General features: G+C 40.7%; 1 protein-coding gene across 1 annotated transcript; it reads right to left on the reverse strand.

Moving 5' to 3' along the window:
• Positions 1 to 564: 564 nt before the first annotated feature.
• slc7a10b (solute carrier family 7 member 10b) lies at positions 565 to 20,921 on the reverse strand. Its single transcript, XM_047597426.1, is given in 12 exon segments — positions 565 to 3,599; positions 3,696 to 3,873; positions 3,969 to 4,118; positions 7,023 to 7,119; positions 7,193 to 7,296; positions 8,907 to 9,030; positions 9,981 to 10,134; positions 10,228 to 10,353; positions 15,432 to 15,583; positions 15,876 to 16,080; positions 20,700 to 20,856; positions 20,859 to 20,921. Coding segments are annotated over 12 exon segments (1,641 nt in total). The 3' UTR covers positions 565 to 3,468.
• Between the last annotated feature and the right edge of the window lie 3,647 nt (positions 20,922 to 24,568).

Consider the following 24,568-nt stretch of genomic DNA (forward strand, 5'->3'; position numbering starts at 1 on the left):
TATGGCTAACGTTACTTCTCAGTAAAGCTCTTAGCGTTAGTGTCTTTTATTTAGCTACATTTATCCTGACTGAAATGAACTAAAACTAACTTAAACTGAGGTTAAATAAGGGGTACCCTAGTATAACGCTGGTGCAGCTGTGTTTTATAAAGTACCAAAAGGTCGTGCTCTAGTATAGGTATAGTATTTCTAGTATTTATATCAAGATAACTGATTTCTGGCCATACCTTAATGTTCATGGACCATTTGTTACTTGAGTTCGAATGGATCACTGTCGAGTCCAATCGTCCTTAATTTGATTTGATAATCTACATTTCCCCAGTCTCTACTGCTACATTTCATCATGTTTTGCCACTCAGTGGCCCCAAGCGGCAGTGGCATCAGTACATATAGTACACTACACTAGTGAATCAAAGAAAACAGAAAGAATTCAAAAACATAATCACAAAATTAAAAGTGTACCTGTTTTGCCTACAGACATATAGCAAACTACAAGGCTGAAAAAATCAACATCAGTCTTGTTCAGTTCATTCTCGATTTATTGTACTGTTATAGTTATTTACTTTTATTTATTTTATTTTTTTTACAAAACAACATTCCATGTAATGGTTCCATTGTAAACACTGAATGCTTTACAAGAAATTTACAGTGTCTCTGAAGACAAACTGAGACAGATGAAGACACCAGCTGCTCCAGATCCTACAGTGTGGTTTTCCCAATTTATGTGACAGGGAATACAGCTGGGTTTTTGATTTGATGTTTCATTCTATTTTTCACTGACAAATTCCCTCTTGACTGATGTACATAAGATTAGTGTTACAAAAATATTTACACCATTCAAGAAACAGAAACTGTAGCAGACGGTCTCGAATGAGTAACAATAATATTCGGTCTATGCTTGATTATTATACCCACAAGTGCTATATGAAGCACTTCTAGCACCGAATGACCTGGCTGCCTGAAAATGGCCACATTCATGTTTAGTCTAAAAATCAAAGCCAAAAGATTGAGGCAGTGTCAATTTAATGGACAGAAAATTTGCAAAGGGTTTGGTTGTAATCCACATAAGTGGCTGTTGCCACTGAAATCTATCTTAACTTGAGTACTGAACAAAATATTACAATTCATAAATATTGTCAGAGTCAGCTAATTTCAAGCAGAACCAAGTGAAATACAAATAATGTTTGTAAGATACACAAGTCAACACTAATAATTCTAAGCCTGATTTATAGTTTATTTCAATTAAAAAGAGGAGTTAGGGCTGATTTACGGAATAGTGGAGAAACTTCTAAGTTAAGTGTTTTGACTGAAATATGACCAACATACCTGTGCTTATTTTTACATGCAAGGACCAGACTTCTACTAAGTATTGTATGTTGCTAAATAGTGAATCTCATTTATTTCTGTTTTTATTTTTGGACAGATATAAATAATGCTTTGATGAATAGTCTAAAAATGCTAAGTGACTAATGCGATAACACCTGCAGTAACATTATATGCTGAAAGAATTACCAGGCAGAAGACATAAGTTAGAAGAGGTCAGAAGTTACAGAAACATTACTGTAACATTGCAGGGCCTACTTGATCAGCAGAATAGATTCAGTTGCCATAAAGAACAACTGCAAATACATATGCAGTATAACTGAAATGTAAGAAGGATCAAACATGGCTTAATACACATAACATAACACCAAATTTTAGAATCTCATTTTGTAAATATTTCTATGTCTAAATCATTTAACTCCAAACCACAGAGTTTGGCTGAGAGTAGCATGTATAGTGAACACAACTACTTTGTTAGCAACAGGTGGTCCCCTTGGTCCCTTGGATGGGATGGTGCTTTGTGCACCATCTGGTTTGTGTGGTATGTACTAAATGGCCAGGACATAGACAACAGAAGACCAAAGCACTTCTCTAATAAACGCAGGCAATATGCAAAGCAAAAGGCACTCACACAATATATTACATGTACTATAGTTAACCAGTTAATAAACGTTTGAATATACACTTTTGCCACAAAAGAACTTTTCACGCCAAGTCTGAAACTTAACAGTTGTCTACTGGATATCTTCTCGGTAATACTACTAAACTAAAACTATGGCTTTTGTTCAGTTTTTTGTTTATGAAGCAGTTACTAATTCAATATTGGAAAAAACAAACAAACAAACAAAAAATCTGTGCTCCAGCATGGTTTAATTCAATAGGGACAGCCCTACTGTCACCTCTTATTTTCTGTATAAGGTCTACAGGACATTAGGATCATCCATTTATAAAGTTAAGGGTTAATATTGGAATAAAATCATTTTTCTCTTAATGACTCTTTGAGTGGAAGCATTAGTAAATAAATTTATAAAGGTTTACCAAATAAATTCACTGATTACAATTTATGAACACAAAAAGGTGAGAAGTTCCAATATAAAATATTTATTGTTTATTTAGAGCCATGTCTGAGCAGCTGCCATCTTCTACTGGGTTGCTGATGTTAATGCAGTGTTCATGTCACATTGTTATAATGTAACTGATATTTTCATCTTAAATGCTGTGCATATCAACTTCAAGCTCATCACAATGACAGCTTAATACAACCAATACGGACACTTTACATTAGTCAAAATCTCAGCAATGTAAATAAAGTCAGTGGATATCGATTATGCTCTATAATCTTACAACCTTTAATGACTCAACCTCCCTATCTATATTGAATTCACTGTGTAAAAGACTTTGAGCTCTTGGGAAATTGTGTTGGCTAAAGGCTTTACATTTTAATGTTAATCTAGGATCGGAGTTTACAGCTACACTGGCTCAGCAGAGTTTTAGGTTAAATGCTCAGATAGCATGCTAACAAGCTAGCACACAAACCTAGCATAGCATGTTGGCATTTTCTACTAAGCACTAAACACAAAGGTAAAATTAGTTAATGCATAGTATTGGACAAACAGGAAATTTTGGTGTTGCTGAGTGAAATTTCACAGACTATAAAAGTGTACTTGTCATTCAAGCAAGTCCGTGTGATAATTCGTTCCATGGATAACATGAATATCTATACAAATTGTCATGGCAATTTGCTCCAGTAGTAACCAATGCGAGACTTATGAGTATAAATTGGTTTTGGACTTGGTGTGAAAAGATCTTAAGGCACAATAAAACACCAGCATCATTCAGAAAAAAAGAATTGTGCACTGTCAGTCAGTCACTGCTCTGTCATGATACAAAATAAGAAACAAATGGGTCCAAAATGTGATTATGGGTCACATTCACAGTGTGTCACTGTTGGCATTATGTTGTACTTGATGACTTAAAAAAGAGATGCAAATAAAAAGTGCAATCAGTTCACACAGAACAGCAGGAGATTCCGCTTGAGGGTCAAAGGTCAGACAGAAAGTTCCCATTGTGGGAACATCTGGACTTACATAATGACAGGAGAAAAACAAGAAAAACTAAGGTCTTCATATATGTCAGAAAAGAGTTTTATGAATTGGCAGACAAACTGCTCCTGCCTGATGACCGGTCAGTCCGTTCTGAAGGACTGGCAATCTCGATGGGGTCAATCTGAGGAAAGACTACAAAACACAACCTCTGGCCCACATGTGTCGCCCTTTCTGCAGAAAAAAAACAACAAGCCAGGAGTTATGTATTAGTTACAGGACAAGAGTTAAATCAGACTTCTTCCATTAAACAGTTCTTCAGAAACTAACCGATAAAGTTATAGATGCACTTTGGTTTTTCTTTCCAATGGACACCTAGGAAGTAGACAGGTACGCCAGTAAGCATGATGACCAGACCGACGCCACAAACAACCGGCTCAGAGTAAAGACTGAATCCCAGCAGCAATGCCCAAAACATCAGGTAGCACACAGGAACTAGCAGATTGACCTGAAAAAGAAGTTACAAGGTAATAATAGAAATAATAAGGTCAGTGTGAGGGCAGATACATTCTGACACAGAGTTTGTTGTTTTTTTGTGTGTACCTTAATTGGTCGGTACAGGTTAGGTTTCTTCCAGCGGTAGTAGAGCAGACCTGCAATGGTGACGCCGTACGACAGGTAGTTGATGAAGGAGACATAGTTGATCAGGTTGTGTGTTTCTCCAATGCAGAGAATAACAATGGTTGCAGCACACTGTAAAACAGAATTGTAATTCAAACACTACAACTGGAACACCACACTTGTAAGTGAACCTCTGTAGTTCTCTGACCATCTGCCCAGCCTGGCTAGCTGTGCTTTGACCCTCAGAAAAAACTCTAACTGTATTTTCTGAAATCTTGAATTATACACTGTACTTATTTATTTATTACTTCTCTCATGGTCCTGCTTCACAAAGCAGTTGGCATGATATCTTGTAGTGATCATGATGCCACATCATTTTCCTAGAGCATCAATAACTTAACTAAAATTAAACATATTAGGAAGATGGACACTTGAGCATGTATTCATATTATATTAAGGTGAGAAACTACAGATCGGTAAATATAGAGATCACCATAAATCTTCTCCAGTTTAATACTTACATGATGTTACAGACAGTGAATTTATATTTAAATATGCAAAATGAGTTATCTACTTAAATATGCACACATTTGCATACATTTCCACAACAGAAATCTGAATAATAGCTAAAGTGAGGTTTAAAATTATTGTTTCATTTTGTTACTCACTTTTTCCCTCCTTAAGTCATGCCATGCCATGATTTTAGGAGTAAAATGTTATATGAATCAGGCTCTGAATGATATCTGAAAAATCCCCTCTGTAAATACCTGCAGAGTGTAGTTAGGATTAGGATAGGATAGGATAGGATAGGATAGGATTAATCTGGAAAGTTTTGTATGTGTAAGTGCTACTGAAGTCTACATTTCTGGCTCAGAATATGCAAAAAAATCATTTTGAGAAAACGGCCTTTAAAGTTTTACATTGCAAAATCATGTATCTTTTTATTGGAAACCTCTATGCACCAAAACCAAATCTGCTGAAACCATTTAAAACATATCATATGACCATATCGCCGTTGTCCACTGCTTATCTGGGTCTGGGTCACGGGGGCGGCAGCTTCAGCAGGGAAGTCAGACGGCCCTCTCCGAAGCCCCTCTCCCACTTCTACTAGCTCATTCGGAGCAATCCCCAGGCCAAATGGGAGATATAATTCCTCCTTCAGGAGGCATCCTTACCAGATGACTCGTGGAGGAGCAACCAGTTCTGCTTTGAGCTCCTCCGGTGTGTCCAAGCCCCTTACCCTATCTCTAAGGATGAGCCTGACCACCCATGCGAAGGAAACTCCTTTCAACCGCTTGTATCCATGATCTTGTTTTTTCGGGCATTACTCAAAGTGCGTGACAATGGGTGATTGTTGGAACGTAGATCAACTGGTAAATTGAGAGTTTCGTCTTTTGGCTTAACTTCACCACAACAGGCCGGTTAAGCGTCCACATCACTCTGGATGCCGCTCCTTCCTACCCTCACTCGTGAATAAGATCGTTGTTTGATAAAACTAGGAGGACCAACAGAGACAGGAGCCTCCAGTCAACAAACTTGACACCCTCCACCACCTGGCTGCGCTCAGAAATTCTGTCCATAAAAATTATGAACAGAACTGGTAACAAAGGGCATCCCTGGTGGAGTTCAACCCACACTGGGAACAAGTCCACACTCCTTTGGTAAAGGGACTAAATGGCCCTTAACAAGGGGCCCTCCACCCCATACTCTTGGAGCACCCCTCACAAGATGTCTTTGGGGCCACAGTCGTAAGCCTTCTCCAAATCCAGAAAATACATGTGGACTGGTTAAGCAAACTCCAATTTCCCCTCCAGCACCCTAGCGAGGTTAAAGAGCTGGTCCATGGTTCCACGACAGGGCAGTAAACTGCATTGTTCCTCCTCGATCTGAGGTTCAGCTATCAATTGGATCAGTACCCTCTTTTCCAATAAGGAGTGTGATCCCCTATAGTTGTAACCAACCTTCTGGTCCCCTTTCTTGAAGATGGGGACTCCGTTCTGCCACTCCAGAGGCGCTGTCCCCAATGTCCATGCAATGTTGCAGAGGCATATCAGCCAGGACAGCCCTACAACATCCAAAGCCTTAAGATACCCAGGGCAGATCTCGTCACTTCCTAGAGATCCGCCGCTGAGGAGTTGTTTCACTACCTCGGCGACTCCTGCCCCAGAGATTGGCGGCCCAACTACAAGGCCCTCTGGCTCTGTTTCGTCTATGGAATGTGTGTTGGTTGGATTGAAAAGCTTGTCAAAGTATTCCTTCCACTGCCGGTCAATAGCCCCAGGTAACATCAACAGCTCCCCGTCCCCACCGAGAACAGTGTTGGTGAGTTGCCACCCCTGAGGTGCCGGACAGTTTGCCGGAGCCTTTTTGATTGATCCTCACCGAACTCCTCCCACACCAGAGTTCTTGCCTCAGCGACTGCCCTGCCTGTGGATCGCTTAGCCATCCGGTGCCGGTCAGCTACTTCCGGCGACCTACAGACCAACCGTGTCCTGTAGGCCTCCTTCTTCAGCTCCTCCCCAGTCAGGTCGCAATCTAGCATTCATCCTAGGGCCTCCAAAAAGGGTGGGTACTCTGAACTGATGTTTGGCGCATAAGCAGAAACAACAGTCAGAACCCGTTCCCTGACCCAAAGGCGCAGGGAAGCAACCCTTTCGTCCATGCACTGTAACTGGTGGATGGCAGAGTGCAGTATTAAACAAATGAGAACAGAGTCTGAAATAAGTGTGGACAGGTCATCAATATCACGGCTCCGCATGGCTCCACTCTAGGAACATACTGCGCAGAGTTTCTGCGCAGAAACTCTTGATAAATAGCATCAGTTTGGTCAGGTCAAGGAAGTGGGGATGCACTGCCCGTATTTATATACAGTCTATGAACCAAATTGAATTGTCTGTCAGGACACACTTTGCTGGCAGTCAAAAAAAGACCAACATATACGAACAGTACATAACAACATGCAAAAGAAATTTAAAAATACTGAATATGCACATAAAAACTGACATTACTGTAATGTCAGTGTGAGATTATACATACGCAGACGAGCAAGGCAGGGATGGGTGTACAGTTCCTGTAGTGGATCATAGCCAGCAAACTGGGCAGGTGTCCCTCTCTGGCTCCTGAGAAGCACAACCTGCCAGCATAAACATCAGACCATCAGCAGCATGACCAGTGTCAACAGTGACAGCATGCAGATAAAGTCTCACCTGGAGGAGGTGAACAGATAGCCATTGATACCCCCAAAGGTGGAGAGAGCCACCGAGATTGGCATGATGACAGAGAACACGCCCAGCAGCTTCTCACCAAATGTCTGAACAGCACAACAACAGAGGGAGTCACTGATGTGTGCAGACCTGAAGCAGCTATTTCACGTGAATCTTGATGTGTACATAAAATGATATATGTAGGTATTTCCAGTTTTTCAGTAAATTCTACATAAAAAAAAGACAATAAATACATTTTCATGAAGTTGAGAGCAGACATTTATGATGTCAAAAAGATAAAAACTTTTCATCTAGAACTGGTCAAACAGACGCCTGGCAATTGAAAACAACTACAAACGAAGCGCATTCTTTTACATAGGCTAGATAACCAATATGTGTTTTGCAGGTTATGCTAACATGATAACTGAAAGCATGTCACCAAGCTACAAAAATGAGGCTCAGTTAAGTTGAGACACACCTGATGTCACAGCTTATACCGATCGAAATCTGAGCATCAGTTGACAATGTAGAGCAGAGCAAAGAAGCTGAGACTGGGATGTTTTAATAGCAGTTTGATGTTTTTAGACACGTCAGTCTAAAAACCCAGAGATGATCTACTAAACGAATGTCAGATGTCAGAATCTGCTCCATGTTGACTTGCATCACGTCATTTCTGAGTCAACAACAACATGATCAGAAACAATACAAGTCTATGGTATTTCATGGAAATTGGTATTATGATGTTAAGAAAACATCACACACACCATTACACCATCATCAGCATGGACAGCTGACACAAGGCATCTTGTTTGGATGTTTGGACTGCAGTATCACAGACGCTGTCCTCAGATCATGAGAATAGAGATGTGATGTTCGTGAACGAACTAAATCTATTAACTGGCTTTTTAAAACAATCAGTGGGAAGTGAGTCGCAGTTGCGAGCCATTCTTTATGGGTTTTTTTGCTGTGTTTCTCTTTTTGCCACTCCAGGCACAAGGTAAGGAGCACAGCAGAGTACACGCAGTGCTTATTTGATATGTTAATATTGCATGACATCATCTGAGGTTTCCACACACTGGTGCCTCAGTACGCAGCGGTCTCAAGACAGGGAAGGACATGTTTCATTTGGAGTGAGTGGCTCGTGGCTCAAAAATACAGATTGAGTCAAAGAAAAGGCAGCAGCATCTCAATTTCCTTCTGTGATGACCAAAACCATAAAGCGTTTGACAGAATATCATAGCACTGGTGGTGTAGTGGTAAGCATACCAAAAGAATATATTTTATATTGCATAGTTTATATTACATATTTTGAATCATTCTTATTCATTCCTCTCTGCAATTATTTCCCCATACAGTTACCCTTACTGGTTTCTTAAAAAGAAATATTAAAAATGAGCCAGTTTTTAGGATAGCTCTTTCAAAAGAATGGATCCACAAGAACCAACTCCCTTCAAGGAGCCGTAAATCCCATCTCTACTAACAAATTTCTAAACTATAAAGTCTCCAGTTTTTCACATTTCCTTTTAATATGGAACATCAGATAGCATGTCAAACTAGTTCTGAAGGGTTCTGTCAGTGACGTTTTCGCCCACTGTTTCATATTGCTTGTAATGATTAAATTTATAAAATAAATTATATTTTTCCGTCATCATTGTTATGTTATGATTTCATAAAAGTGACAGTGACAGCACACTCATTATTTGGCAACATTACTCACTACAGCCACAGCATTGGATGACAGCAGCTCTTCAGGTGACATAGAGGAGAAGTAGGCGATGTTGGTGAGCGTGTACACAAAGGTCACCAATGGAATGGAGATGTAGATGGCACGAGGTAGATTCCTGACCGAGGCCACACACCATGCACAGATGATACAGTCAAAACCAAAAATCTATTAAACATGCACTGAAGTCGATCAAAGGCAAAAGCAAAGTGAGCTTTTTATATTTGACTTCTAACATGAAAGATTCACATGAAAAGCTTTTGATCACAATAGTGGAATGACTAGCAAGGAATAGAAACTGTTGGCAGTGCAGAGCTAGTGGTGGTGGAAACCCACTAGTTGATAAGCATGTAAAAACTCACCAGATGTAAACTGGTAACTGATTACGCAACAAACAAAAAAGAAAGAAATTGTTAAACTGTAGAATTTTTGTGTGACAAAGCTTTAAATTAAATTACAGCTACATTTATTTTTTTTGTTTTATTCTTTATTTTATTCAGGTACATTCCACAATAAAACCAGATTTTAATTAGCACTGATAAGAAACATGGAGCAATAGTGAACTGAAAAGGGAAAAAAGTAAAATAAATAAAAAATATTAAACCGTATTAATCCTCCACAGTCATCCCATTTGTTTAAATTTTGTAAAATAAATAAATAATTTAAATGTACTTTTTTCAATAGGAGCCACATTTTTACCAGACTGTTTGTTGGACGAAATTCCAGAAAAGGAATTACTGTTCGGACCCAAGAAACATTTTGGCACACAAAATGTTTAAAAAAAAAAGAAAAACAATGTTGAGAAATCGAGTTGGACATTTACATTTAGTCAGAATAGCTATTATTTCCAGTTTCTAATTTGTTGGCTAAGGAAAGCAAACCAACCAGCCCTCCTTTAGCAACTTTCTAACTGTCTAAGCTATTTTCTACAATGTGAAACTATTCTGTTTTGATTAAGAGAAATTCTGTCCTTGTAAAAGCTAGAAATGTCACAGACACACATGTGTAAGCAGAAAAAAGTATCAAGATGACATGCTGGCGTGTGATGAGAAATGTATTAATATTCACCGTCTCGGCTCAACTACTTCCTCTGTGACATAGTTGAGGAAGTTCCAGCCGCTAAAGGCAAATGATGCCTGTAGAAAGGCAAGAGCAATCTGCCCTACGGATGGCGTCCTGTCGAGTGAAAAGGCCACGTGTGGAGTCAGTGCCTCATAGTGCCCTAGAATATAAATTAGACAACTGAGTGTGTTTCCTGTTGTTTTTTTAATCTTCAGGAGAAGTCAAGCTTCAGTGCACAGATTGAGAAATTTACCATTGCAGATCTGCACAAGGCCAACTACGATGATGAGGCCCAAAGCCATCAGCTTCCCCACGGTGAAAATGTCCTGGATCCTGGTGGCCATACGAACGCTGGAACAGTTCACCCACGTCAGCAGCACTGAGTAGGAAACGCAGCAACATCAAGACAACACAAACAAGAGGACAGAGAAAAGCCTGGGTATACTGACACAATAATAATCAGGTACTGATGTCAGAGGTTCCATTTTGTTCCAAAATGTTTGGGATGGGTTTTCATATTCTACTGGATGGTGTCATTCATTGCACTATATGGTTATATTATTGTACTGCCATAAAGTTGGGACATACCTGGGTACACTCCTTTTTTTCACTGCTTTGTTTCTGGAAACATTGGTCTCAAGTGTTATCGTGAAAATGTTTTACTCAGGTTGCCAGATTGGTAATACCTGATATAAGGAGTGTACACATAATGCTAAATGAATTCACTGGTTAACACTCCTGTTGTCAAAATGCCAGGGCAGGACGGAGTTCAAATGTAGCTGCAAATTTAAATAGAGTTGGACGGATGTACAGTATATTGACCTCCATCTACACAGTAGGACTTCCTCGGGGTCATTATTTGTACTCCTCCAGGACTAAAAAATTAGAAGTAGTAAGTGCATAGACTGAGACGTATTAATGACGTTTTGATTGACTTGTAAAATATGGTGGGCTAACGGTGCTCTTGCCGGGAGTGGGCGGCAGTGGCCTGTTGCCATGGGAGGCAGGAATGTGGGAAACAGCCGAGTGAGGGAGGGCACGATTGTTTCACCTCGTCCATCATTGTCACTGGCTTTTCCCCACTCTCTCTCGTGGTGGCCTGCCTCTCCAGCACAAAGACAAGCTGTCAGCCCCACAAAACAAACCACTTCCGTTGCGAAGTGCAAACAAAACCGTCTGGGTCCCCTCTACCACCCTGAGGAAGCTGGGTAGAGCACACGTTTCAGGATCTGGTCCCAAAAACAAGTGTGAATGATGGTGTCAGAAGCAAGGACTCGCATGCTGGAGTCCAGCCGTTTCACCTCACTGACAGGATTTCATGGCTAGACGCTATTTACTCATTGATCAGACAAAGAGGCAGTGTGGATTAATTGTAGCAGGTACTCTCAGGCAGGACACCAAGCAATTAGGCAACCTGACAGGTCCACACTGTCTAATGTACAGCATTTGGTCCCTTCTGTCAATGTCACTTTTAGTACTGACTGTTCTTCCAGTCCATAATGGAGATTTTTTTTTTATGGTGAATGCATTCCGGATACAGATGAGATCTCGAGTTAATTATCTCGTTATCTTGGGAAAACGAAACCCTTTTCACGGTGATATCAGACAACTTCCGACACTACGTCCGGTTCAAGTCTTAAACTGTAGATGCTGTAACACAGCCACCATACCCTCGTGTAATGACCGACCATATCTCAACAGTATAATATCCATCAAGAAAGCATGGCACATCTTATTCATCAGTCAGTCATGTCTTTGCTGCCAAACCATAAATATGTTCTACTCTGCTGCTGTAATTTTAGTTGGAAATCGCTCTCCTTCACCTCCAGATCCAGATCTCCAACCTTCTCTTCTTCCAAACAACTCCACCAGTATCTAGGCCCAGTGTGTTTCCTATATTGAGCATAGCTGTGGCCCTGTCTACTGTAAAAAGACTTAAATACAGTATAAATAAAGAATACGTGAAATGTGTACTTTAATGATATGATATTTGAACTTAGAGCAACTACATGAACATCATTCACAAAAGTATGTCCTTCTCATACTCATTATAAATAGACATGATGTGTTAAGTGGATTTGGATCATTTCTAAATCATCAAAACAGTAACATGACAGAATTTAAGGGTATGGAACAGTAGGAGCTGTTTTTCACTGAGTGCATTTACATGTGCAGATTAATAATCAGTGTGCTGTTAAATGACCCCTTGGGGATACCGAAAGTTATTTGAATTAAATTGATAACTGCCGTAATTTGATAAAAGACATCAGGTCCTCAGAAATACGAAATACAGTACAGAAATACGATAATACACTGATTATAATTGTGCATGTAAACACTAGTTGACAGTATCTTTCTCAGTCGCTGTCCTTAGCTAACGTAGGCCTTAACAGTTATGTGTGCAGTTGTCCTCCTGAAATACTGACACGAGGAGAAACACATTGAACCCACAGTGGAACTTCGTGGAATACTGCAATGTCTGCAACCGCAGCATAACACAACAAAAGAGAAAACAGAACCCTAAAATCTTGTGAGAAAACCTGAGGTAATGAGGTTACTTGTCTTTCCTCATAGACCTGTGACAGCGTGCCCTTACTGTGACCAAGTGAGTTTGACACTGTTCCAAAACAATGTTAGGTGAGAGGGTCTGACATTACACAACAAGGCTAAATGATTCTAAACTATATTCCAGGTACAACTTGGTGGATGACACCTGTGAAATAGAATACTGGATATAGCAACAGTTTAATATGTATAAAGCTATCATAGCAACTTAATCAAGAAACAGACACTAATAGATGATCAAAACACCTGTATGTTGTTATCATTGTCCTAGCATCTCTGCTAATGACAGAGCTAGCACAACAACAACACTTAGCTTCATTATCAAATACGTAATGTTCTATAAAGGACCTGTAACCCTTGTCAAGTTTGGAGACTAGAGTTGCAGACAGATTTGTGCAGTCTGTGCAATTCTGCCTAACAGAATTTGAGTTTGCAATTCTAAAACACCGCTCACTGAGATAGTGGAAGTCAGGATACCCACCGGAAGTAGTCTGACGTCATGTGCAAAAGGCCTATTAAATATATCGAGATCTTGAAAAAACAAAGGTTTATTTTCCTGAGATAACAAGTTAATTACCTCGTTATGACAGGTGAAAAACATAGCGTGTTTTCCCGAGATAACAAGTTTTTATCTTGAGAGAACAGAGTTCATTTTCCCAAGATCCATATTTACAAATCTAAAATGAACAAATAAAAAATAAATAATAATATGAACAAATAGATATGAACAACACAGCATAAATCTATCCTCTATGCTCCATGTCCATTATATTTTTTTTAATATGCCAAGATTTGACAGCAACCCTGGCAATGAAGTCAGGATCTCAATCGCCCTCTGGCAGTACGGGTCATACACTTTTCCATGTTAGCAAGTGGGACTGTAAGTACACTTACATATGATGTATGTGATACATAGTATTTCTTTTCACAATGGCTGATAAGTTTGTTAAAGATATTTAAAGCTATATAAAGGGTGACTAGTGACTAGTGACTAGTCATGACTCTCTGAACCTGCAGACCTATGTTTGGGACAGGTATCCTCTGTCTTTTAGCACAGTATTTCAGTACATGCTCTACAATGACAACTCAGTCTGCACATTGGTCTCATGTCTCATCTCGTCTAGAGTACTCTCTTCTGCAAATCCCACTATTCTGACTGCACCAGCCCCTCATTCTCCACCACCACACCACCACATTCATCATCACACTATCACTCTGTCCAGGACTTTTATACCGTGATTGCACACTTCACCCAGCGGTAAGACCAAAACCACCATTTCCAACTGACTGTCACGGAAACAAAAGAAATGCTAATAGGTTCTTCACTCACCCTAACACCCTGTCCTGTTCAGGAACTAAGCGTTATATTAGGGACATTCAAAAAAGGAGCAACCAAACACTAGCAGCCATCTGTTAAAGGACTCTATGTAGCACTCCATCTCAGACCATCTTGATTGGTCTGTGTCACAAACTGGCCCAAATTCTGTGAACATCTTAATAACAAGGTCATTACACACATTGCAATTACAATAAACATTGGACCTCATAGCCCACTTTATTGTCAACCCGGCAGCAACCTTAAACATTGCATTTTCTCACATCTGCCTCTCTCACAGTTCGCGAATAACAAAGTTAAACACCATGAATTCCTTCAAGGATCCAAGACTATCCTTTATTCATTTTCAACTATTCGCTGCACCGTTCCTCTCTGTCAAGGCAGCGTTTCCATTTCCTCTTGAGGGTATAGTGTTTCAGAAGAGCCACAAATAATCAGGAAGCTTCCATTATTAGCCCACTGACTGCATGCATATATACAGCATAGAGTACATAAATGAATTGTCAAATACATACATTTCCTTCATTTTTTATTTTGTCATACATATTCCAGAGCAGTTTCCAGTTAAGCCTGCTATCTAGTCTGGCTCTTCTTGAGGGACGCAATGCATTTTTTACTACAATGGTTTGAAAGCCTGTAGTTATATAAGAGACGTTTTTCATGTCACCACATACCCTAGTAACAAGCATGAACTCAGAGGAAAGGTCAGGATCCACCGAAAAGCAGCCGCAGAGCAATCACAACATGCCATATTTCATGAATGATGCAAGTACTCTGACTGGTAGTCAGAAAGCAGAGTCAGAGTAGTAGTGGAGATGTTGTAGCCATTTTGTTTTTGTTTTCCTGTGTTTTCTTCTTGAAGCCTACTCATAAATGGTCACCATGCTGTCATTATCAGCCACCATTTTCTCACCATTGGCTGTATTAAGATGGACAATTTAACACTTCATCAAGTGAAGGCAAAGCAAGTAGAGCTCCTCCAGTGCCTGGCTGTAGTATAGGTCATAAGCTCCACCTCCTCCATGTTAGTGAATGGGACTAGGCCAAGCGAAATCAGTAAATACACGTCAAATCTTTTTTTTTTTTAAGGGGTGGTTTCTGTCATTTTAGCTAGTTATATAGTACTGATGCTTACTCAAGTTTTTTTCAGATAAGTTTTTTTTTTTTTTGTTAATTTTTGATGCTAGAGATACAGGATATAACATCATGATGACTGCAAGTTGCCATGCCAACGGGCTTCAAGGTCCCCAGAACTGAACTAGAGCCAGAACCAGAACCATGTCTGTCTGAAAGCACTATGAGAAACGTGACATTTGGATCCAACATTTCTTTGTAACTGGTGAAGGGAGAGCGGAGTGCAGTATTAATTAAATGAAAACGCAAGTGAGTCTGGTGGAAGTGTGGGCAGGTCATCAATAACCACTTTTGGACTACCGTGCAGACTCTGGTTCCAAATTTGCAAGAAATCCAATACAAGGGAGTAGGGACGCATTGTCCATATGGTTTTCACACACAGCAAACATGTATGAATCAAATACACTGGTGAAGACACTCACAGAGACAGGTGGCAGACAGCATGCGTGTTGCCATGTATGGAGGAACACAGTTTGGGAAGACGGGCTGCAGGACGTAGCTGGAGAAGGTGAGAGCGATGACAGCGAGCGTTGTCGGGTACATGATGAGGACGGCGCTCCACAAGAGGAGAAACCTGCACAAGAGAAGGAACTCCTGTGACATGGGGCACACTCAAAATCTCTGCATAATTCAACCCTGACAAAACGATCCAGTGGAAAAACTTGACTTGAACTTGAGTGGCCTCATGAATAAGGATTACAAGTCTACATACACACTTGCATACTCATCAATATCATGTGATTTTCACCTGTATGTCCTACCTCCTAATGTATGTGTACATTCTATCTCACCCTCTATATAAAAGTGAAAAGTTTCTGATAAGACCATTGAGTCTCCATAAAAAGTGCAGAAGAGGCACTACTCACCCCATCAAACCACCAAATATCTCGGTAACATAGGAGTAGTCTCCTCCAGATTTGGGAATGGTGACGCCCAGTTCAGCATAGCAGAGGGATCCCAGTGCAGCAATGCAACCTCCGAGTACCCAAACCACTAGTGCCAAACCCACCGACCCCGAGTGCTCCAGGACCCCCTTAGGAGAGATGAAGATCCCAGAGCCGATGATGTTTCCTGCAGAAAAGAAAGTATGTAATTCTGACAGGTGTACATTATTTAATGATGCAGGTGTGCCATTTTCCAGGTAAGGATAATTTCCATCCAGTTGTTTCTGCATGTAAACATTCCTAAATCTCCTTACGTATTTTTGCATGGACACATTGTGCATGTTCATTGTTGGCAGTAGCTGGACATCTCCATTAAAGTTTACTTTCAAGTTTTTCCAGAGTTTTGGAGTGAATTACAAAGTAAGTAGAAGTGAAAATGATCAAAAGTTAGAGTCGTCTAATGTCAAACTGCTATGGTAGAATGAAAGGTGCATGCCTCAGCAGCATGTAGAAATATGTAGGAAATAGGACCTTAGTGCCATTATTTGTTATTTCTCTGACTCAGATTTTGTACAGGTGACACATTTCAAATCCCAAATAAAATAATCTCAGTACACATGACAAGGAAATGTAAACATAAAAATAAATACAAAAAATAGCAAATTAAATACAACAGTAGTTCTGTGTGTGTGGTCTACTGGCAGCAGGTTTGGTTGTACAGCCTCACAGCAGCAGGAAGGAAGGACCTGTGGTAACACTCCTTCACACAGTACGAATGAAGCAGTCGTTGCTGAAGGTGCTGCCCAGTGCTGTTGTAGCGCCATGGAGGGGGTGGGACTGGTTTTCCATCAGGGAGGACAGCTTTGCTTCCATCCTCCGATCACCCACCACCTCCACAGGCTCAACAGGGCAACCCAGAACAGAGCTGGCCTTCTTCACCAGTGTGTTCAGTCTCTTCCAATCCAGGAGACCACTCCATACAAGTTGCTATGATGTGAATGTTCACAATCATAGAAATTGTTATATGTGAACCAATCTATTAGTCTGTGTTTAAAAATTAAAAGATAGATTGAAAAATTTTTTTTTTAGACCTAGTGCCTGCTTAAAATTATTGCAGCGATTTATAATGGATATAATGTGTAACATGACTGATCTTCTACAGCATTCCATATGTTCCAGTAGCCCACGTGCTGTTCACATGTGACTACTTGTTTAGAAAGGTTTTCACATGGTAAAGAACATCTCACAGACTATCCACAACATTTTTGTTGCTGCACCCTAAAAGCACCAGTGACCCATTGAGACTCTTGAGCAACCCCAGTCACACAATCCAAACTGTTCCCCTGCGAGTCTATACAGAGGGCATTAAAACACAAAGAGTTCTATAACAGAGGGAGTTAGAGAGGGATGTAAAGGCCATCACTCAGGATAGGGACAATCCCTCCTGCCCAGAGCCTCAGTATGCAGTGTGGAGTACCAGCAGATCCGACGCATTCAGACTACAACGTTACCAGTAGCACGGCAGAAGGCAGCCAAGTGGCACACACAGCCATTACATAACCAGACATAAATTATCCACTTCAATCTGCAGAGGTAGGAAGTGACTGTCTCACCTTCTATGTCAGTTTATTCCTACAATTTCCGAACAATGACACACAGGAAAAATGTTTGGGGTTGAAGGGAATAAGATCTAGAAACAAATATAGGTAAGGTTTAGCCAATAGAAAAATGACTTCTGATGTTCTGCTCTGTTATCCAGCACCAGCACCTGCACCTCCAACAACGCGGCCACAGGTCGGATGTTATAAACTCCATGGTCACATATAGAAGTTTAATAGACTTTGTCTCTCATTCCACTCACATGCAGCTGTAGCAGTTTGTGGTATATTGCTCAAAAGCACTATGGCAGGGAAATTAGGCAACTGAAACCTCTCACTACCAGCCCTATGTGGCTGTAATCCCTGTTACACGCAAGACAATCAAACTGACAGATCTGATAAGGTTTCAGCCACTGCAATTTAGGTAAGTAAGAAAGTAATTTCAATTCAATAAACAATCAATATTATGACAAATTCACTGAAAAGCAACAGGACATGTTCATGTCCATGCACAGGACATGAGAAAAGAGAGGGACAGAGGGGGCAGCGGGAAATTGTTGAGTGAAAACCCAAAACTCAAAAGGTCCAACGGAAATAAAGTGTTGACCAGGGTACAAATGGGAAGGTAGGAAAGACAATGCTGTTACTGTGGAGACTAGGTAAGACTAGGTTGTTACCTGAATACAAAGGGTTTATCCAAACTTGGGTGGCTACAGCCAGTACTGCAGTACCATGTGGTGCACAATGACCCAAGACACAAACGAAAGACGATGCCTGCCAGGACTGTAAATGAGCATGAGTTACGGTGATGGTTTTGTCCCATGCATTACACTGGACAGTCCCCAGAGTTGTCTGAATAACTCACCACATTCCATTAAAAAGACCTCTATGTCTGATTTCCCTTCACCCATTGGTTATCTTGTTGCGACCCATGTATGGATCAACAGTCAATTCTTTTAGTTCTGTAAAATTTTCAGACTACAACAACCAGTATCATTCACACCATGTAGGTATCCTTTCATTAATTAAAATGTTGAACAAAAATATACACCAATCAGGTATAACATTATGACCACCTTCCTAATAATGTGTAGGTCTCCCTTGTGTCTCCAAAACAGTTGCTACTCATCAGAGAATGGACATGAGTATTCTGATGGTGTCCTGTGGTGTCTGTTAACAAAATGTTCTTAGTGGGGGGCTTTGAGTCTTATGGGTTGAGGGGAAGGATGAGAATTTGGAGGCCAGGTCAACACCTTGTGTTGATGCTGTTTTTCTTGTTTATTGATTCCCAAACCATTTTTGTGTGTGTGTCTATGTCAGGTTGCATCCTGCTGGGGATGGCTGCTGCCATCAAGGAGTGTCATTGCTATGGGGTGGGGGTGTCTGGTCTGGACTAGGTGGGCGCTACATGTCTAACTAACATCTACATGTATGTCAGGGTCATACGTTTCCCAGCAGAACACTGGATTGTCACAAGATGGTCAGTGTGTTTCATTACGTCTGTCAGTTATTTTTTTGTTGCGGCTGATCTGTGTATACAGTGTATTCAAAGTGTATATGCCTTAACTTGGCATAAGATGAAAAGGCCAAGGAGCAAAAGGTCATTAGTAGCCATCTGGTGAGACCCAATAAAATCTAAACCAAATTTAATAGCAATCAATTGTGTAGTTGTTAAGATAGTTCCCTGTGAACTGTCACTGAACCCACTTGTCTTGGCTACACAAACCGGTTTTGCGTGTTTAGCCTCAAATGAAGCCACAAGATCTGAACATTATAGACACACAAAATGTTCTCTACTGAAGACAAACACATTTTTAGGAAGTCTGTCATTTCACTATATCACTTAACCTCCACTCTAGCTACCACAGTGTCTCTAATATGGACTGATATGGTATATCGCAGTTTTCTCTGGGAGTTTTTAAAGCAAAGAGCACAAAAACCTCTTTGAACTTCTAGAAAAGGGCAGTATGTGTTGCTAACTGACTGCACTTAGAGACCAGCATGTCCTATGCAGCAGTATACTTCTGTTTTTCTCTGACGACGTGGTAGTCATCCAAAATCTAAAGACACTACTAGCTCATATATCTACCTGCAAGAATATTGATGGTGACGAATTAGAATTACCTTCTTTTAAAAATTAGCGCATAATATATTTTCATTCACTGAACACCAACCTTTTGGGAGTCCATAGCAAAAACCTGTCACATCCTATCAACCTTCTCTCCACACATGTGGATTATAGGCTTGAAATGGAAAGCATCACTATGGCACATTAAAACTCCTCTTCTACTCTAACTATTTCCACACCTGCTCTGTTCATAATAACCACGTCCACTAGAAGGTGCTGTTACAACACCTAGCATAAGCTTTGCACAAATGACCTATTGTTTTATGTGGGGGTCTCTCCCAGTCTCTCTCTTCCCATTGGCTCACAAACCTGAGATGTCCAGTCGAGAGGTCTGCAGGTTGACCCTTCTCATATTATAGGTTCCTGTTGCATTTTTCTTGTCTGAATGTTTGGCACATAAGATGTTTTTTTCTGTGTTAAATAGGCAATGTAATCGAATTCTACAGCTATGGATTTTAGAAGAAATGTTTATCTGAGTCGGCACACCAAACAGATATCATGCAGAGTTCTCTATGTTAACACAGGAGCCTCTTTAGCTGCCACGGAGGAGTAGCAAAAGAAGGTAAGGCATTAACTTTAAAGGAGACTAAAGTTAAAGTAGATTAAAGATGTGAACCTAAGAGTGATGGAGCAGAGTTGTGCAGCCAGCCCTGTAGGGCTGTAGTCTGCAGGTATCCTCCATCCAGCCCGATGATGCTTATATTTACTGTGCTTAGGTGTATTTGAAGGTCCCTCATTGCTGCTCATTCTGCTCCAGCAGACAATGTCCTTCTGCTTGATCACCAGCCTGCTCCCAGACTTCATATATTTCAGCCACGTAAGCACTACATCTCTGTGCAATGTGAACCGAAAACAAACATGGAGATCCACATTTTCTTAAGACCTGTGCCACAAATTATGACATTTATCTGCCCATTCGACTGATGGAAGTTAAGCATTATTTTAGCTGCAATTTATCAACCCTGTAAGTGCCTGTTAAAGAAGTCAAATCAGGCTAAGTTGTTGTGAACAAGTTCTTCAATAGTAAAGTAAAAGGCAGGACCGTTCCCAAGTTGCAGCTCTCTTATTTTCCTGCCTCACCTATGATGATAGTGCAGGCACTCAGCAGCCCGATCTCCTTCTTCAGAGTCACTCTATCGGGGATTTTCTTCTTCTTCTTGCCCTCCTTTGCGGAGCAGATGCTGCTGCTGCCGTTCTGTCCATCCATGTCCGCCTGCCCGGGTCCGGTCCGGTCCGTCCAGTCCAGTGTGTTCCTCCCAGTCCCAGTACTCCCAGCGCTCCTGTCCTCTCCTCACTCCGCATTCATGCAGACTGAATGGGCTGCGCTTGCGCAACAACCTGCCGCTGTCCAGGGTAGAATGTTAAATACCCAGGCTCACCGTGAGGCGTTCAGGAACACCGGGAGGAACCGTTCTTCTCAATATTACCCTGTTTCTACATAAGAATCGAGACATTGGCATGCTTGAAAGACGTTTGAAAGGGCAACTGGACTTGTAGAGTTTTGAGAAGACGTGTCGCCACTCATCCGAGTAGCTTTTTCAGTTCTAAGAGACTGGTGGGAAGTTGAGGTTTAAATAGGAAACTATGTGGGTTAAACCCATCAGAAACTTGCTTGACTTGTTTCTGTAAAAACCAGCAACTGGTGCAACAAATGTCCATTAACGGCTGCTTACCTGACTTTACTTCGCTGTAACGAAGTCACTGGCTCCAAGGTGTGGATGGGGACAATGTGTAAAATAGCTACACGCGTCATGTTGTGTAACATGACATATGTGCATTTGACAAAAACTGTGAAATTACTTAAAAGATACTGAAATAAAATTAAATTTGAATATTCTGTCTGTTTCACGGATGACAGAGGGATTTATGTGTAACAATATGTCTCAGGCACAAATTCATGATTCACCCAAATTGACACAATGGACTGAAGCATCCGTCAATACGATTTATATCAACTAAGATCAGCCCCTAATAAATAATCTTCACAGTTCAAACAACAGCTTATTAGAGTGGTCTTGGAGTAAGTCATTTAAAAATGCATTAGTTATATTATAACTCATCCTACAAAGTACAGCCCTACAGTCAGATGAAGACATTAATATTGCATGAGGAGCAGTAAACCTACAGCACTTGCATTAACAGGTCATGAGACTCTGATGTCTGGACAAACACAACGAAACAAAGAAAGTTTCCCCTTCTTAATTGACACGATAATTCTTAATTTGTGCACTTAGTGCTAGCAAGAAAATTTAATATATAAGACCTGGAAAAATCTAACTGATACAGGTTTTCAAATTAAGAACAGTGAAGTGTGTGGGGAAAAAATGCTAATTTTGTATGATTATTGTGAAACTCATTTCAAAATAAGAAAGAAAAGAGCTTTGACAATATTTGGCCATTCCTCTGGCTCCATATGAGGTGTTTCTGTTAACTTTATCACAGGTATTCAAAGTACCCAGGGGATAAATTCTACTGGGGTGTTGTTTATCAATGTGGGATGCATCTTTCAGGAGCAGCCAGGAGGGAACTGACTGTGGGCATAAAGAAAGCCAAAGAGACACATGCCTAGAAAATACAGGGTCACTTCTCCTGCAACAACCCTAGGGACATGTGGACATGCCACCACCAGGAGAAGTGCCCCTCAGCGTGACCTCAGCAGAATTGTGCAAAGGATTAACCCTCGTAAAGCTGCTGGTCCGACTAACATAATGAGATGGTTACTGAAGAGCTGCGCACATCAGCTCTCTGAAGTGCTGGCCAAGATCTAAAACACCTCACTATCACAGGCAGCTGTCCCAAGTCCATCAAGAATCATGGCCCATATAAAGAGCCATATGGTGCACACAGCCCTCACCCACCTGGAGACTTTGTGTCCATCTATTTTTTATGGACTTCACCTCTGCATTCAGTACAATAATACCACAGACTCTAGTGACAAAGCTCTGGACACTTGGGCTGAGTTCCTCTATCTGTAACTGGGTCCTGGACTTTTTAACAGGCAGACCACAACCTGTTTAAATCCATAACAGCTCCTCCTCCACCTTCTCCCTCAGCAGTGGTTCCCCCCAGGGCCATGTTCTTAGCCCCTTCCTGTTCAACCTGCTGACATATGACTGAGGGCAGAAACAGCCCCTCTCTGCAAATGGTCTTCAGTGTCAGGTAAATGGGCGTACACCTCACCAATAACCTCAAGTGGAGCAACAACACCTCCATTTTCTTGGGAGGCTGAAGTGCGCTGGACTTGGGGGCTCAGTTCTGACCTTGTTCTACAGGTGCAGGTGCAGTGGAGAGCGTTCTCAGCTCCTGCATCACAGTAGCTGCTCGGTTGCAGGAAAGAAGGCTCTGGTGGTGAAAGCTACACAGAGGATCATGAGAGGCAGCTTGCCCACCTTCACTCCACCCACTCTGCACACACACTGTTTGCTCCCCTCCCCTCAGGCTGAAGGTGGAGGAGCATTAGGAGCAAAACCAACAGCTTCTAAAGACGCGGTTAGACTATTAAACACACACAGACACACGCACACACAAACCTGCTGCCCCCCATCAGAATTCAGCTATATTTAAATTTACTTTTCCCATACTTAATGTAAATGTTTATTATTAATTTGTTTAATTATAAATGCGGTTTATTTTATTTTATTTTATTTTTTGGCTGAATTGGTCCTCAGTGCTAAATTTCATTTAAAGGGCCACCTACACCTGATCCGAGCTGCACACGCTGAAAATAAATTTACAGCATTAAATGAAACATACCCTGTAGTATTCATAAGGTATTCCTTGATATCACATAGCATATTCTGTGAAACTATTAATGGACTGGCACAGAATACCTTGGTTTATCAGCCAACTGCAAATCTAACTGCAAAGACTGTGAACATGGTAGAGATAACACCTGCCAAACAGTGGACTGGTAGCATTTTCAACATGGTGCAGAATCGCGAACTATGTTTCCAACATCTTGTGAGAGACAAAATATCAGTTACATCCCTAAAATAATTAGGAAAACCCAAGTCCGGTTTTCCTAACTTTACACGTCATCATGTAAACTGCCCAAAAAATTACATTCTCTTATACTTTGCACAGTGTAATTGCAAATGTCAAGTGTCCATGTGAACTAAGTTGGAAAAGGAATCTTTAAAAACTAAATTATGGACTTTATCTTCCAGCAGCTGTGTGTTTTGTGGAAGAAGCAGTGGATCTACTGAGCACCACCTTGCCCACAGTAGACTCCAGCTCAGAAGAGATGGCATCGCCTCCTCCCCCAGAAACCTGTTGGACCAGAGCCAAGACTAATGGGCCCAGCAGCCTACATGAACTCCTCGTTCTGAATGGGTCCTCTCTGCCCTCCCTATGAACTTGGAGATGATGAGAGCGAGTTGGAAAATTAGCATCAGACACAAAGTCTACTACTGTGGATATAAACAGGCGTCACTTTGCGCCACACACCACGGAGGCATCATTGTGCACCACAAACAGCCACAGAGGAGTCACTCTCTCCTACTGGCACGAGGATGAGAAAAAGAGAATTTCTACTCAAACTGAATCACTTATATTGCATGAGTTATATTAATTAATTATATTCAGAAGAATCGTACAACTTAATGAAAAATATTTGAATTGGGGAAACATTGAGTACGGTGTTGTATCTTGTAAGTAAAAGATCAGACTTTGAGTTTTCAGCTTCAATGTCAGTATGTAATTGAGGGACTTTGTCCATGGGATGTATCTTGCAAGAATTAAAAGTAGAAAAAAACAAAAACATATATCTTTTTTTTTTTTTTTTTTTAATAAAAACGTTCACTGTGGTCATGTCTTTACAAATTCCATCATTATTTATTGTAGAAATAATCAATTGTTAAAAAAATTACTGGATATCACTAAAATGTCAACTAAATAACTGTTCAGCTTTAATAACAACCACCTTTTAATTGGCTTAACAATCATAAAAT

Source organism: Mugil cephalus, chromosome 10, assembly GCF_022458985.1.
Source record: "Mugil cephalus isolate CIBA_MC_2020 chromosome 10, CIBA_Mcephalus_1.1, whole genome shotgun sequence".
NCBI lineage: Eukaryota > Metazoa > Chordata > Actinopteri > Mugiliformes > Mugilidae > Mugil > Mugil cephalus.